Source organism: Doryrhamphus excisus, linkage group LG1, assembly GCF_037039965.1.
Source record: "Doryrhamphus excisus strain RoL-2023G ecotype Guam linkage group LG1, RoL_Dexc_Guam_v1.1, whole genome shotgun sequence".
Taxonomy (NCBI): Eukaryota; Metazoa; Chordata; class Actinopteri; order Syngnathiformes; family Syngnathidae; genus Doryrhamphus; species Doryrhamphus excisus.
In genome coordinates, this window is record NC_136357.1 from 24,437,219 (window position 1) to 24,450,370 (window position 13,152).

General features: G+C 38.4%; 1 protein-coding gene across 1 annotated transcript in view; it reads right to left on the reverse strand.

The window, feature by feature from the left end:
• Nucleotides 1-803: 803 nt before the first annotated feature.
• Nucleotides 804-13,152, reverse strand: part of cemip (cell migration inducing hyaluronidase 1) — a 121,172-nt gene continuing 108,823 nt past the window's right edge. The window contains exons 20-29 of the mRNA XM_058077488.2: nt 11,736-11,891; nt 11,303-11,483; nt 10,952-11,167; nt 10,271-10,482; nt 6,918-7,103; nt 6,568-6,772; nt 4,564-4,650; nt 4,098-4,255; nt 2,654-2,754; nt 804-1,948 (exon numbers count right to left, since the gene is read on the reverse strand). Coding sequence (XP_057933471.2) covers nt 1,821-1,948; nt 2,654-2,754; nt 4,098-4,255; nt 4,564-4,650; nt 6,568-6,772; nt 6,918-7,103; nt 10,271-10,482; nt 10,952-11,167; nt 11,303-11,483; nt 11,736-11,891 — 1,630 coding nt within the window. The 3' untranslated portion in view covers nt 804-1,820. The remainder of the gene's footprint in view (nt 1,949-2,653; nt 2,755-4,097; nt 4,256-4,563; nt 4,651-6,567; nt 6,773-6,917; nt 7,104-10,270; nt 10,483-10,951; nt 11,168-11,302; nt 11,484-11,735; nt 11,892-13,152) is intronic.

Consider the following 13,152-nt stretch of genomic DNA (forward strand, 5'->3'; position numbering starts at 1 on the left):
ATGGGCATCTAACTGTAAGCTGCTTCTTCTTTCCACATGCTTAACAATGATGCTGCTGATGTACATTTGATGGTGCGTTCAATAGTCCGGAATTTATGGTACTCATTTTTCCACCAACTACTGTATTGGTAATCAGGAGTTCCCATACGGTCCCTTATATTATTGAATATCTATTTAATTTCTAGCGTTTATTTAATGTTTTCTTTTACAGTTTGTCATCTTTGTAAAGGGGTCAATAAACAACATCAGCAGGGGATCAAATTCTTCTTCTTCCCGACGCCACTTAAAGTACCCTTCTAAGCTACACTATGTCTTTTTTTTCCCAGATGCATCAGATTGCGGCTGACATCGTAAAAGTTCCAATGCAGAGTTGCGATAGTTGTGTAAACGACACCAAATACCGACAAGCAAGACGTGCATCATTGCTTTTAAATGATAAAGTACACACGTGTAAGCTAATGTTACAAATGTACTGTGTTTTTTCCCCCCACATACTGATAAGAAAAATGAAACTGAAATATGACTATGAATTTCACCGTTTGCTCTTTCTTCCTGCCATCTTTGCTGTTGTTTTTTTAAACTTTCCAAATATTTCTACTGTGTTCTGAAATAATATTCATAAACGTTCCTCTGGTAATATTATGTCTTTATCCGCATAATATTTTGACTTTTGAGCAAACGAGTTTTCAAAAATGATGACTTTGTTTGGTTTGTTTCTCATAATATAATGACTTGAAAAATATATTTTTTTTTCTTTAATATTTCAAGTTTATGCTACTAAAATTAAAACTCTTTTTCTTACATTACAAGTTACGCCAAGTAAAATTGTGACCTTTTTCTTGTTACAACACAACATTTTTCTGTTTATATTTTGACTTTATTCTTATTACAGCTCTTTTATTTATTTCTGCTGCTGCTTATTTATTTTACAATGTTTCCTTTTTTTCCCTATTATTATGACTTATTCCCATAATATTTTGACTTTATTCCTCTATCTGACACACCTTTTCCAAATAAGTTTTCGTGGTTTTTCATATGAGAACTTTAAAAACTGTAGTATTTCTCTGTAGTATTTCAACTTTATGCTACTAAGTTCTAATTAAAATACTTTTTTTAGAATATGCCGGGTTTTTTTGTTTTTAAACAAAACAAATTGCCCACACATGGGACTTTGGACAAACCCGCTCTAGCAACACCGTCCAGTTCATGAACCGATGCACACAAACCAGTGAAAATGTGTCAAAACATGGACCCTAGCTGTGCGGTGATTAAACCCCCAAGTTTGACCCTTGAATTGAATTTTCTCACACAGTTCAATGCCCGCCAAAAAGCCACCCACTGTAACTTTACTGTAACGCTCCGCCAAATTATCACTCGGGGGCTGACAAGATTGGTTGAAAAACATGGCCGCCATCAAACAATATATCTTCGAAGGGACACTGAGCAACGACTTCTCCATATGTCATGGAGTGTTTGTCTATAGATGATAAAACTTTGAGGCTATCTGTATTACGTGTATGCTAGCATGTCTTACAAAGCATTTTCAACACAACCCACAGAGGGCGCCACAAATGTCATTTACAGCCACGTGAAAACAGAACAGAATGGAGTGTCCTGATTTTTACACGACTGTAAAAAAAATCACGGTGGACACTCCTTCTCATTCCCAACACATCCAAACACAAAACACACCACTTGGTCTTGGAACCGTGGCTTGAAGCAGCCGAGTCAGCTGACTATGTGAGTGTATTATATGTGTGTATTTTTTTGTTTTATGGGTATACGAGGCCCGCATAGTCTCTTTGTAGTCACATCGTCACTCATAGCTTCATCTTGTGGACCACAGGGATAGGAAGGACCTGGTGGATCTTGGCTCGGTTGGGGTCCACTTCCATTCGAACCCAGTCTGGGCGAAAGGAGCCCTTGAACCCAACAAAGGCCACCTTATCTGTGGAGAGGGAATGTCATTATTGTTTCATAATACTACTAATAATGATAATAACTTGGAATTAATCGCACAGGCCTCACAGCTAGGAGACCCGAGTTCAATTCCACCCTCGGCCATCTCCGTGTGGAGTTTGCATGTTCTCCCCGTGCATGCGTGGGTTTTCTCCCACATTCCAAAAACATGCTAGGTTAATTTGCGACTCCAAATTGTCCATAGGTATGAATGTGAGTGTGAATGGTTGTTTGTCTCTATGTGCCCTGTGATTGGCTGGCGACCAGTCCAGGGTGTACCATTAATTTATAATACCATTATAATATTAGTTTTACTACCAATGAATAATATTAATTATATTGCACGGCAGAAGAGTGGTTAGCGCACAGGCCACACAGCTACGAGACCTGAGAGTTCAATTCCACCCTCGGCCATCTCTGTGTGGAGTTTGCATGTTCTCCCCGTGCATGCGTGGGTTTTCTCCACATTCCAAAAACATGCTAGGTTAATTTGCGACTCCAAATTGTCCATAGGTATGAATGTGAGTGTGAATGGTTGTTTGTCTATATGTGCCCTGTGATTGGCTGGCCACCAGTCCAGGGTGTACCCCGCGTCTCGCCCGAAGACAGCTGGGATAGGCTCCAGCACCCCCGCGACCCTCGTGGGGATAAGCGGTAGAAAATGAATGAATGTCATGGAAACATGAAGCCAAACCTTTGAGTTTGACGTTTGGGTCGGCTCCAAGTCGTTCCAGCGCTTTGGTCCATATTCCTCTTGTCACCAGACGACCTTTGGACGTCATGAGAACAATTGAACTGTGGAAATAACCAGAAATGTTTTCAACAGCAGTGCAAATGCCAGCGAACAAGCTTTTCTACTCTATTTACCCTACATCTACTTAAAGCAAGAATTATTACAGTCATCGCTACAGTTCCGAGAGACCCCACAGTGGAGAAATAAGCATAAAGAATAATAAAACTATATAAGTCTACAACACAATCATAAAAAGCCATGCTATTGAGTGAATGAGATGGATGGTGGTTTGGTTAAGACTCATGTAATACGGTGGTGTCCAAAGTCCGACCCGCAGGCACATTTAAATACAATTATATTTTAAATAGGCTGCAAGTGGTTAGCACACAGGCCTCACAGCTTGGAGACCAGAGTTTGATTCCATCCTCGGCCATCTCTGTGTGGAATTTGCATGTTCTCATGCGAGGGTTTTCTCCGGGTACTCCAGTTTCCTCCCACATTCCAAAAACATGCTAGGTTAATTGGTGACTCCAAATTGTCCATAGGTATGAATGTGAGTGTGAATGGTTGTTTGTCTATATATGCCCTGTGATTGGCTGGCCACCAGTCCAGCCTCTCGCCTGAAGACAGCTGGGATAGGCTCCAGCACCCCTGCGACCCTTTTGATGATAAGCAGTAGAAAATGAATTCATATTTTAAATAGCTTAAAAAAAGTAGCTGCTCTACATATAATTATAATTGCCTTTAACTGATTACATTTTAAAAAAATCTAGACTGGTGGCCAGCCAATCACAGGGCACATATAGACAAACAACCATTCACACTCACATTCATACCTATGGACAATTTGGAGTCGCCAATTAACCTAGCATGTTTTTGGAATGTGGGGGGAAACTGGAGTACCATTTTACCATTTTATAGTACCATTTAAAGTAGTTTAGTACCTTTGGATTGGATCTTAGGACCTCCACATTACAAACAAAGCACTCTACAAGCCGAGCTACACAGCTTCTACAAGACTGAGTATAATGTGTGTAATAGTAGTATCCACCAAATAATTGTAGTGTGAGTTCCCATCATGCTTTGCGACATTGCTCTTTAAATAGCTGTTAATATTTTGTGTTAGTCTTTGGTCATTCCATATAGCTAGGTAAATACACTGTGTATATTGATGATTATAGTTTGCGTTTTGTGCCTCTTGACATATGATTAGCAAACACTTGAGTACTACGTCTGTACATCACCCCTACTTAGTTGGTGGGGGCAATGATTAGAGGACAGCGTCTTCTATAATATCATTTCATTTATAGTACCACATAAAGTTGCTTGGTACTTGAGCTTGAACTCACTGCTGGCCACACAGTCAGGAGATCGGGAAGACCTGGGTTCATTTAGCATGACTTACCCATCTCTCAGTTCGCTGATGTACTTGTCTACTTGGGCAGGGACACCCTGAAGGATTGCGTTCCTGAATGCTTTGTTCTCGATCACCTTCCCGTCATGCCCGTCGATGACCGTCAGGTGCACGCCCTCTTCTGCTTGGTACAACTTCTTCCCATTGACCTGGAACCAATAGACAATCACAATTGTGAGCACCATTTGTACTTTGCTACGTGGCTATTCTTAAGCATTCTATGCCTTTTATTGTTTTTTGAATGGCTTTTCTCTTGTTTTCCTGGAGTGCCTTGTTGCTCCATTGCCTAACTCTGACGTCGTCTCTTTCAGTACAATTTAATGTTCCAAAACATGCAGCTGGATTGAAGTTTATTGATGGAAATGTGGCTCATTACCGAGGTGAATGTTTCTGTGTCCATTGGGATCAACTGAATGTCAGGGGTGTGAGGAGAAGAAATGTTTGAGAAAATGATTACCTCAGTAAAGGCAAAGTCCTCCTTGATGTGGTAGAAGCGAGTATTATAGGACTCCATTTTAACCTCCAGTAAGTGCTCTGGAGAGGGCTGAAACAAATCAAACCAACAATTAGCACTGCAAGACATGAAATTCTGGCGATGGTGACACCAACCTGCAATGTTGCACCCAACTGTCGGACTGATGCAGACTGAAAAGCTGTAGCTAGCATGCTAACTGTTTGCATGCAACACCGAGCACGACACCACTAAGCGTCTATGTAAGGTCATAACTGTGAAAATGGCTAAAATGTTAACATGCTAATGTTGGTACTAATGTCAATGTTAACATGCTAACTTTATCATGCTAACTCCTAAACAAAAACTCTGTGAAAGTTTATGTTTGAAACTACCAAAAAATATTTTAGAATGCCAGCAATGCTAACATGCTAGCTTAGGGGTGGGCAAACTGCGGCCCGGGGGCCACATGCGGCCCACCAAGTGTTTGAATCCGGCCCGCCAGTTGCTTTCTAAGTATTTCAACTTTTAACATAAAAACTGGCCACATGACTTGCAAGTGGAATGTCTTATTTAGTTAAAAAAAACAACAAAAAAACTAAACAAAACTGTCAAATGAAATGACATAGTTTGATGTGGTCTGATGTTTAAAGTGCTCCTGAAAAAAGGGATATGAGAACATACAGCTGATAGTATAACACTTTTACACATAAAATTAGACAAATAATTCAAGGAAAATTATAAGCATAAAATAGTGTGTGTGTGTGTGTGTGTTAAATACATGTTCTGGCCCCCCGGGCAATTTTGTTAACTCAATGTGGCCCACGAGTCAAAATATTTGCCCACCCCTGTGCTAGCTGTTAGCATGATAGTACTATAGTACTATAGTATTAATGTACGTTCATAACTATTAAAATGGCTTAAATGCTAAGATACTAATGTGGTTACTAATGTTAATGTTAACATGCTAACTTTATCATGCTAACTCCTAAACAAAAACTCTGTGAAAGTTTATGTTTGAAACTAGCAAAAAATATTTTAGAATGCCAGCAATGCTAACATGCTAGCTGTTAGCATGATAGTACTATAGTATTAATGTACGTTCATAACTATTAAAATGGCTGAAATGCTAAGATACTAATGTGGTTACTAATGTTAATGTTAACATGCTAACTTTTACCATGCTAGCGCCTAAAACAAAAACACTGTGAAAGTTTATAAGTTTGAAAGTAGCAAAAAAAATATAACATGCTAATTTCAAAATGCCAGCAATGCTAAAATGCTAGCTCTTAGCATGATAAGACTATAGTACTATATTATTAATGTAAGTTAATAACTGTTAAAATGTCTTAAATGCTAAGATACTAATGTGGTTACTAATGTTAATGTTAACATGCTAACTTTTACCATGCTAACTCCTAAAACAAAAACACTGTGAAAGTTCATAAGTTTGAAAGTAGCAAAAACTATAACATGCTAATTTAAAAATACCAGCAATGCTAAAATGCTAGCTGTTAGCATGATAAGACTATAGTGCTATATTATTAATGTACGTTAATAACTATTAAAATGGCTTAAAGGCTAAGATACTAATGTGGTTACTAATGTTAATGTTAACATGCTAACTTTTACCATGCTAACTCCTAAAACAAAAACACTGTGAAAGTTCATAAGTTTGAAAGTAGCAAAAAAATATAACATGCTAATTTTAAAATGCCAGCAATGCTAAAATGCTAGCTGTTAGCATGATAAGACTAAGTTAATAACTATTAAAATGGCTTAAATGCTAGCATACTTTCAGAAATCACATTGTGGGTGCAAAATGACGCCATTTGCATGTTTGCTCAATATTTCACGATATTCTGCATATAATCTGCATATTCATGAAGGCAAACAGTGCTATTTTGCTCATATGATAGATTTTTGGCACACCCTGTTAGTAGATCCCTCGTTTATCACAGTAAATTGATTCCATACACAACCGTTGCTATGAAAATCCCTGTCTCTCACCAGTCTTTCATTGGGAATCTTTCTGGGCATGGGAACGTCCACCACAGGCAGCTCGGCATATTTTGGATAGGCTCGAGCCATGCAGTTGCTAGCTGGACTTCCTTTCGGGATGATGGCTGTGATCTTCACCCTCTCGCATCCTTTGAGGGAGCAGAATGCAAACCGCTCCCTGTCGTTATGAGCCTGTACCTTCAGGAAGAGCAACCTGCAACGGTCACATGATGACATCATCATTCGCCATCAGCATTTGCCATTATAATACATAACTATATATAACTATCACACAAATATTAATGTGAAAATCTTATTTAAGTGTACAAACTGGGTCCAATTTGCCATGTGTTTCTGACCCTGTATCTTCCTCCCAGTAGTAGTAGCCTCTGGTCAGGTGTGAGTGGTTGATCTTCTCCCTCTGCGTGGTCCTCATGAAGACTCCTGTCTTGTGGGTCTGTTTGGTCAGACGATTGTGGATGTCTGAGATGATGACAAAAGTGGTGCCTTGTGGGTAGCAGATGCCCACACTGATCCAGTCTTTTCTAATAGAACAGATAAATATGTTTACAATCAGACAAAAATCAACTGTTGGGAAAGAGATCTTGTGGCTGCAACTGTGTACAAGTTTTAAAATGGTATAAATCAGTCAAGTAAAACCAGACTGCAATGCAAGATTGAAATATTGAATACAGTTTCCTGAAATACAAAAGGCAGGAGTGCCGCCTCTTCACTTGCTTTCATCCTTTGTGACCAGAAGATGGTGCTACAGTTATTTGCCTCGCTACCTTACATTCTCAGTGTGAGACCAGCAGGTCATTTGCTGCTTTCACATTTCCAGCCAAAAAGTCCACATGGAGAAGCTTGTCCTATTTATGTAGTGAATCCAACAACAGTTGAAGCCCGTGGCCCTCTTTTAAAAACCAATAATGTTAAGAAAGTCAGTCGCTTCTCATCAACGGGCTTTGTACAACACTTGAAATTAAACTGCAATGTTGTAGTCGGAATACTGAGGAACAGATGCTTTATAATGTCTAACCATGTGGTTGCTTTTCCAGGCTTCTGGCAGCCAAAATGGGAATGATAGTCGGTGAATGTAAGGTGGATATTTTTTTGTGCATTATTGAAAACATTCCTGTCAGTGTGGACATACGTAGCCTTAGGGTAGGTTCATTTAAACTGAGATGGAAACTCAAGAACAAAAACCCAGAAAAAAACACATGTAAAACAGTTATTAATTAATTGTGCTTATGCATAAAAAGGGTGGTGTGCAACACTATACCATTGGTGTAAGGCAGGGGTGGGCAAACTTTTTTACTCGCGGGCCGCATTGATATGACACCTGGTATTATTGTATCTGTAAAATTGTCATGCAATCTGCTATTATTATTTATTATTTTATTTAAATATTCTAAAAATAATAAAATATTATAATAATTACAATACAATTAAAACAATAATTGTTATATTATTATTATGTAAAATATGCAAATATAACAATAATATTATATATAATTAATATAATAATTAGCATTAATATAATAATTATAATAATCATAATAGTTCTAATAATTATTATAATAATCTAATAATCTAATAATTTAATAATAATAATAATAATAATAATAATAATAATAATAATGATAATAATTATTATTCTTATTATTATTCTTATTATTATTATTATTATTATTATTATTATTATTATTATTATTATTATTATTATTATTATTATGTGCTTGTGTCCCTTTTTTCAGGAGCACTTTGTAAACAACAGACCATGTCAAAAAACAAAATTGATAAAACCATCAAAAGGTTGGCTCAGGCCATGATGCCAGGTTGTATGTTGAGTTTAAATGAAATACTTTGGAAAGATTGGACGGGCCGTATTCAAACACTTGGCGGGCCGGATGTGGCCCCCGGGCCGTAGTTTGCCCACCCCTGGTGTAAGATGTTAAGCCAACATTAGTGGCCAGCATAGAGTTGATAGCCGAGGGGACTAACTAGATGAGGGGTCTCAAACTCGCAGCCCACAAGCCAGTGCGGCTCACCAAATCGTGTTTTGCAGCCTATACTTGCAGAACACAACACAAAATGACAGCACAACATGTAACACATAAATAAAAACATATAGCGCAACTACTACTATGTGTTATAATGAACAACCTGTTCAACTTCAACAAGTTTTTACAAACCAAGTACCACCAGAGCCAGCATCACTCCCAATTGGGGGTGTGACAAAACATCTTTTTCTCACATTATTGCGATATTAAACTATGGATTATCAATACGCTCTCAGATTGTATCTTTTTTTAATTATTATTAAAATACAGCAGCTAGCGCCATCCCTTTTTAGTGAGTGAAATTGAGTTTGAGACCCCCGAACCAGACTAAAGTGCCTATTAAAACTCAGTCAAACCTCATCATGACCACATCCGGAATCCTCTGAATTATATGTATCCTCATTATATTGCTTCAGCATTTTTAAGAGCGTTTAGCTGACCCATTAGAATCCATGTGCACATGTTCGCTTATGACGCGATCCCACTAAGCTGAAAAAAATGCTCAACTTTTCATCGCTTTCGCCCAGATGAGGACCAATCAGTGGGGTTGCTCACACAGGTAAACATGGAGGGAAAAAATCTTACTTTCCCAGAGCTATTTGACATTTCTAAAAAATAAATGAGAGAAAGTTTATCTCCAATTCTAGCAAGAGTACTCCATCAACTCGTCTTTTCTTATCTGAACTACTTTGATACCCCAAACTTCCCTCCAAATTTGACAGCCAAAACCGTCGGAGACTCCTAATTGGCTCAGCATGTGAGCTCATCACAGCTATTGGTCGCCTGCTAAAAGAAACAGGCTGTGCTACACATTTCTTCTGATTTTTCTTTAGGGGCAAGGGGGGGGGGGGGGGTGGCTCTTTCACAGTAAGGTTGCCGACCCCTGTCCTATACTAACAAAATTAGAAAGTGGTGTTCGGCAGTAGTCTGTAGTGGTTTGGAGTGTGACCAATCACAGCGGCGTGGGTGTGACTGGGTGGAATAAAATAAAACAGACCGTTTTGGAAATCCAAGGAAATAAAGCTGGAATAGGTGCAGATTCTTGAAGATCTAGAAAGCTTTCTGTGTAGGTACTCGTGTGTAGCTGCTCTATAGGGGTCCACATCTCAATACAAAGGGCCGAAAATTAACATAATAGGTCCCCTTTAAGCTTTTTCAAGTATAGATATCGCGACATGAGGTAAAATACAAATATAAGGCATTCAGAAGACGCATTCAAATACGTTGAGATGATATATAGTATTCTACACTGGTGACTAGGTGTCAGTTATGTTACTGTACAACACACAAGCACCAAACTTTGTTGCAGGTTTGAATGATCTCACATCAGGCATAATAATAATAACAATAATAACATTTATCACGATTGGGTCTGGACCGATCGGTAACCACAACCAACAAAGGATTACTGTACTGTAGGATTTGACTGTTAATGTATATTAATCTATTGGGAAATTGGGACTGTAACAATGATATTGAACCCTGATAGACAATTCAAATAAATTTGACCCAAAAAATTGAAGATGTAAAACAACGCTTCAAATACATGATTAAAATCCCCAATTCCCATGATGATTATAAACTGTCAGGCTTTGAAGGGACCTGAAATCAGGTGATGTTTGATGTACGTGTGCATGCCGTTTACTGACTTGTTGAAGTTAATGAGCCAGACGGTGACCTCGGCGGGTGCTGCTTGGTCCCAGTGGATGGTGTAGCCTTTTGCCAAGGTGATCACAGGCTGGAACTGCTGGTAGTGCTTCCTCTTCCCAAGAGCGCCTTCTAGTGTCAGGGGTCGATCGGGGTACTCATCTCTCACAATGTGCATGTTCAGATTGGCGGGATTACGTGTCTGGATGTAGATCTGTCGAAACAACGGCCATAGATACTGACTGCGATGTCTTGAACATGTAAAACATTAACATGAAATGAGGTAACGTAAAATGCTGTAACACGCAGTGTCATAACACCAAACATTGTAACACAAAATGTCATGCAAAATGTAACATGAAACCTTGCAAGAAGAAGCATCATATCAAAGGTCATAACATGAAATGTCATAACATAAAACACTGTATCATGAAATGAAACACAAAACAGTTTAACATAAATAACATGAAACTATAACATGAACTGAAATTGTACACAAAACATTGTAACCTACAAGGCTGTATGGAACCTGAAATGAAAGGCTGTAACATGAAATAATAACAAAAAAATAAATAAAAATAACAAAGTGTAGATCTGTTCGATATAGAAACACTGTCAAGATAATTAATTTAATAATCACTAGGTTAAAACATAGAGTATGTTAATGAATGGAATAGTACTACCTGTGCGTAGTGGCCACTGCAGATGGCAGCCCTCCAATCAGGCACATCGATGCAGTCTGGGTGGCGCACCAGCCAGTTGTCGTCCTTAACCAGGTAAGCGCCCGGATACTCGCTAACCGAGCCGTCAATATCGTGAAAAATGGTGGTCTTGTCCCCATCCATCTGCATCTTATTAAACCACGGACCGGGCTCTCCAAAAAACACACGGGACGTGATCTATGGGAGGCACAGGGAGCACGCACTGGTGGGCGGAGACATTGGTACACATTTCATTTCAAGGAAATGCATTGTGTTATCGTACACACACACACAGATACACACACGGACACACGCAGATGCACACAGACTCACAGGTACATGGTCGAAGGTGATGTCCGTCACATTATTGTTTGGGCAGCTCTGCCATGAGTTGTTGAGTCGAAAACCAAAAGCGCTACTGTGGCGTCCCTCCAGAGCCGTGTATTTGCGAAATGTACAGTTTTGCACGTTGATGGGTCCATCGTAGATCTGCATGCCCCGGATTGGGAAATCACTGCAGGGAAATTAAAAAAAAAATCAACAAAAGATGGTATCTTGTATCATGTGAAAGGATCTGCTCCTATGAAATGGAAAGTGATAACGAAACAGTGGAGCTTCCCCGTCCCAAAAAGTGTGTCTCTCCCTCCCTTCCAGTATGCAAGAAAACCACAGGGATAAAAGTATTTTATTACTGTTTCATTTTATTATTGTATTCCATCTTTTTATATGTCTTTCATGTGTTCTGTTGTTTGTCGCTTTCACTTACATGCCCCGCGGGAGGGTTCTACCAGTGGGGTCAGCGCCGCCTGGGCCCCAGATACTGTTGTCAGGGAGCGGCATCCCGTGATTGTCACTTTCACCAACAAACACAGAATTCTTCACTTGCTGACGAGAGCCATCATCATCCGGAAATGTCCCTCCACTGCACACAGGGACAGAAAAAAATAGAACTAATAGAACTACGAGTCAAACAAAAACCTGTGAAGGAATTTATGGCTGCTGGGAGTAGGAGATCTAAATCCAGATTAAAAAAAAAAAAAAACCCATCAAAGTCCACTTCAAGCATTCTTGAAAATCACCCAACTTCCTGAAATACCAAAGTTTGCAACACAGCCATGTCTCATTTAGTCTGAGTTCATACTGGGAACTGAATGATGACTTTACACATTTTGGTGCTGGCATTCCGAATACAATACATTATTCCAATACCAATATAAAATAGTCCTCCACATGTCTGATGTGTGTGCACCACTGTAGTGAAGAATTAACCATGGCAAGCTATACAAACCTCTGTTCACCCATTTTTTTAACAAATTGTTTGTTTTTTAATTAATTAGAATAATAATAATAAATTAAATATAAAGATTATTCATCATTTATACCCGATTCCAAATCCGAAACTTCACCGCACTGTCAAGTATACAGGTTCACAGTCACACTGGTTGAATTGTTGGCTAAAAGATTACAGAATCGAATTTAAATGTACTGCATCGTTTCGGCTCGTATCGTTCCAAATCAGGGGTGGGCAAACTTTTTGACTCGCGGGCCGCATTGATATGACAAAATTTACGAGGGGGGGGGGGGCAGACTATATATTTTACACGTAACAGTCCACCTGGTATTATTGTATCTGTAAAATTGTCATGCAATCTGCTATTATTATTTATTATTTTATATTTATATTTAAATATTTTAAAAATAATTAAATATTATAATAATTACAATAAAATTAAAATAATAATTATTATATTATTATTATGTAAAATGTGCAAATATAACAATAATATTATATATAATTAATATAATAATTAGCATTAATATAATAATTATAATAATCATAATAGTTCTAATAATAATTATAATAATCTAATAATAATAATAATTATTATTATTATTATTATTATTATTATGTGCTTGTGTCCCGTTTTTCAGGAGCACTTTGTAAACAACAGACCATGTCAAAAAACGAAATTGATAAAACCATCAAAAGGTTGGCTCAGGCCATGATGCCAGGTTGTATGTTGAGTTTAAATGAAATACTTTGGAAAGATTGGGCGGGCCGTATTCAAACACTTGGCGGGCCGGATGTGGCCCCCGGGCCGTAGTTTGCCCACCCCTGTTCTAAATGAACTAACATCGTCCTTGAATCGTATCGGCAACCACAAATTGTGAATCAAATTGAA